Here is a 3,874-nt window from a genome sequence, read left to right on the forward strand (position 1 = left end):
TCTGTCTCTCTCTCCTCTCTCTTTCTCTCAATCTCTGTCTGTCCCAATTTCTGTCTCTCTCTCCTCTCTCTTTCTCTCAATCTCAGTCTGTCTGTCCCGATTTCTGTCTCTCTCTCCTCTCAATCTCAGTCTGTCTGTCCCGATTTCTGTCTCTCTCTCTCTCTGTTTTGCACTCGCTCACTGTCCTAAACAAGTTAAAACTATTTCTGTGCCCCTCCTCTCTCTCACTGACTGACTTCCTCCTTTCAGTTTTACCGGACTCTGTGGGGATCATTGAGATACAACTTGACCCAAGTTATCTGTCAGCGACGATACTGTGAGCAGAGTCTGAGAATGGCCAGTGAGTCCTTCCTCACTTTGGTTTTCCTTCTGTCCTCTCTCTGGCCGTGCCAGGGGTCTGTACAGCCTGGTGAGTGAGGGGTTTAAAGGCTGGGGGTTGGTGGGGGGTGCGGGGTGAGTCTCAGCTGGCTAGGGGCTGGGGTGGGAAAGGGAAACCAGAATCATCAGAGTCTAAAACCTCCGGGCACTTCCAAAGCCTCGTCCACGCACAGCAAGATCCCGCAGCTGCCCACCACCCACCCTCCATCTGGACCTTTTTCTACCCAGTCCAAAGGAACGACTCATTCCACCTCCCTCTCTGTCCCACCCTCTCCATATCTCACATGCCCCCTCCCAAAACCCTCTTTGCTTCCCCACCCACCCAACCCAACCACCGACGATGCCTCCTGCTGTGCCCCAGTGAGGTCGCCAAGTCCATTTTCTGAAGCTGGTTGGCTCGGGCCGACAAAGAGGCAACTAACATTCGCGCCACACAAATGCCAGGCAGTGACCGTCTCCAACGAGCGACAATCTAACTATCGCCCCCTCCCTTGATGTTCAATGGCGTTACCGTCACTGAATTCCACCCCTCCCCCCCGCCACTATCAACATCCTGGGGGTTCCCCATTGAGCAGAAACTGAACTGGGACCCAGCCCCAAATCAGTCCTGTGGCTACGAGAGCAGGTCAGAGGCTGGGAATCCTGCAGCGAGTAACTCCCCTCCTGTCCCACCATCAACAAGACACAAGGCAGGAGGGTGAGGGGAACACCCCCCACTTGCCCTGGACGGGGGCAGCTCTGACAACACTCGAGAAGCTCCACATCTTCCAGGGCAAAACAGCCCCCATCCCTGCGCTTGATGGACATGCTAACCACCTCCCCCCCCCCCCACCTTCAATGCTCCCTCCCACCACCACTGATGCACGGCGGCAGCTGGGATCATTAGGAATGCTCGGCTGAGCTCCAACAGCGATGCAGAAGGGCAGCAATGTGTACTGTCTACAAGATGCACCGCAGCAACTCGCCGAGGCTCCTCCAACTGACAGCACCTTCCGAACCCGCCACACCCTCTACACCCGGCACCCCTCTGCCGCCACACCCCAAACCCCCTCCCCCTGGGAAAGGATGAGGGAGCAGCAGAATCACCGGGAACACCATCCCCTGCAAGTTTCCTCCAAGTCCCTCATCATCCCGACCGGGAATGATATCCGTCTGTTCAATGTTGCGGGGAAGCCACAGAAAATAGTAATACCTTAATTGGAGACTCGAAGGGTTGCTACAGGAAGTGGAGGAACCTGGCTGTGTGAATCGTAAGGAATGAGGAAGATGATTGGAACTTACTCCAAGCTGAAATGGTGTATAAGGCTTTGGAAGTCTTGCTCCAAATGTAGAGGGCGTTGGTGGAACGTCACTGGGAACACTGTGCCCAGTTCTGTTGCCTATCATAGAAGGAGGGCTAGACTTATGTTGGAGTTAGTTTAGAGAGCGTTCGCTCAGAACGTAGGGGTCCATCTTCCGAGGAGAGGATGAGCAGGAGAGGATGGTCACAATGAAACATCCTGAGGGGAGCATGGAGACAGCCTGTTCCCCACACCAACACCACCCCCCGCCCCCCATTTCCCCGGCTGTGTGGGGCAATCTGGAACGATGGGGGTTTCAGAAGGTGGGGAGAAGGAGGTGGGCATCAGCTCTTCTGTTGGAGGCTGGAGGTGTCTGTGGGATTCTCTCCCTTCACTCACCTCCCCCAGCACCCGCACCCCCCACCCCAACTCCCAGACAGGTGGATTGAGGAGGGAGGTTTTCTGATTGAGGGGGGAACTGAAGGCTTTGGGAATTGGAGGTCGGGGGGGAGATGGGAGATGAGAAAGTGGCCCAATCAGAACGGCCTCCTCCTGCTCTCCCTGCCCCCTAAGCACGTTGAAAAAGAAACCGACCTTGCATTCTTGCGTGGGCATCCTGATTCTGACGGTTTGGTTAACATCTCCAACCGTTGATCCATCTCAGACAGGTGGAACATGCAGTTCGGCTGTTTTGCGGCAGATGATCCCAGGTTCCCGGAGTTGGTGTGTGAGCTCCAGGTTGAAGGTAGACCCTTCATCTACTATGACAGCAGCTTGCCAGACATCCAGTTCCTGGCCCCGGGTTTCGAAGACTACCGCGCGATCCTGACAGAATTCACACAAGATCGTGACAGGACTGTGGCGTCGCTACGGAGAGCATTGGCCATAGCGGCCGTGGTGACCAATCATTCGAACAGCCCAAACGGTGAGTGGAGGAGCTTCAAAACTGCTCACCCCTTGGTGGGGGGACACACACAGTCTGCCCGTGCACACTCCCCAGCTGTTGGAGGTGCAGGTCCCTTTAAGAGTGAACCTTCCAGACTCAGCTCGAGATTGAGGATCTCGGATTTTGGGTTGGGGGGGAATTGAGCTGGAAGATGGGAAATGTGGAAACTGTTGGCTGTGCTAAATTGGATTTGTATGATTAAAAGCCCCTGCTGAAACTTGCCCCTACCCTGGGGCAAAAGACCTCATCTATTTCCCCTATCCATGCCCCCCATGATTTTATAAACCTCTATAAGGTCACCCCTCAGCCTGCGACGCTCCAGGGAAAATAGCCCCAGCCTCTCCCTGTTGCTAAAACCCTCCAACATCCTTTTCTGAACCCTTACAAGTTTCCCAACATCCTTCCTGTAGCAGGGAGACCGGGATTGAATGCAGTTTTCCAAAAGTGGCCTCACCAATACAGTCGCAACATGACCCTCCCAACTCCTACACTCAATGCACAGACCAATAAAGGCGAGCGTCCCAAACACCTTCTTCACCGCCCTGTCTATCTGTGTGTGAAGCGGGGTGGGTGTCTTTTCCCCCAGGGTAGGGATTTCCAAAACTAGAGGGGCATAGGTTTAAGGTGAGAGAGAAAAGACTTAAAAGGGATCTAAGGGGCAACATTTTCATGCAGGGTGTGTGTGTTGAACGAGCAGCCAGAGGAAGTGGTGGAGGCTGGTACAGTTACAATATTTAAAAGGCATCTGGATGGGGACATGGATAGGACGGGTTTAGAGGGAAGTGCTGGCAAATGGGGACTGGATTAATTTAGGATATCTGGGTCAGCATGGACAGGTTGGGCTGAAGGGTCTGTTTCCGTGCTGTACAATTCTGTGTCAGTTGTGGTTATAGAGTATAAGAGCGAGGAGGTGATGTTGGAGCTGTACAGGACTTTGGTGAGGCTACAGCCGGAGTATTTCTGGTCTCCGCGCTGGAGCTGGGGTAATGAGGAGATTTGCTGGGATGTTGCCTGAGACAGAGGGATGAAAAGAGGTTGGAAAAACTCGGATTATTTTCTGTGTAACGGAGAAGGTTGAGTGAGGGCTGTGTCAGGTTAGGAGGTGCACGGGCAGGGGAGGGATAGAAAGCATTGCTCTCCCTTAGTCAAAGGGGTTAAATTTTAAAACGAAACGTTCAGAATGGAGTTTGAGGCAAGAGAAGAACGAGACCTGGTGGGCTTCCGGAAGGTTCTGCCTGGGAGGGCCGTTGATGGCGGGGGTGGGGAGGGG

General features: G+C 53.9%; 1 protein-coding gene across 1 annotated transcript in view; it reads left to right on the plus strand.

The window, feature by feature from the left end:
- Positions 1-219: 219 nt before the first annotated feature.
- Positions 220-3,874, plus strand: part of LOC125482502 (RLA class II histocompatibility antigen, DP alpha-1 chain-like) — a 6,725-nt gene continuing 3,070 nt past the window's right edge. The window contains exons 1-2 of the mRNA XM_048594586.1: positions 220-409; positions 2,323-2,583. Of these exons, the coding sequence (XP_048450543.1) occupies positions 334-409; positions 2,323-2,583 (337 nt within the window). The 5' untranslated portion in view covers positions 220-333. The remainder of the gene's footprint in view (positions 410-2,322; positions 2,584-3,874) is intronic.

The sequence above is a fragment of the Rhincodon typus genome, unplaced genomic scaffold (genome assembly GCF_021869965.1).
Source record: "Rhincodon typus isolate 14 unplaced genomic scaffold, sRhiTyp1.1 hic_rhity00011322, whole genome shotgun sequence".
Classification (NCBI taxonomy): domain Eukaryota; kingdom Metazoa; phylum Chordata; class Chondrichthyes; order Orectolobiformes; family Rhincodontidae; genus Rhincodon; species Rhincodon typus.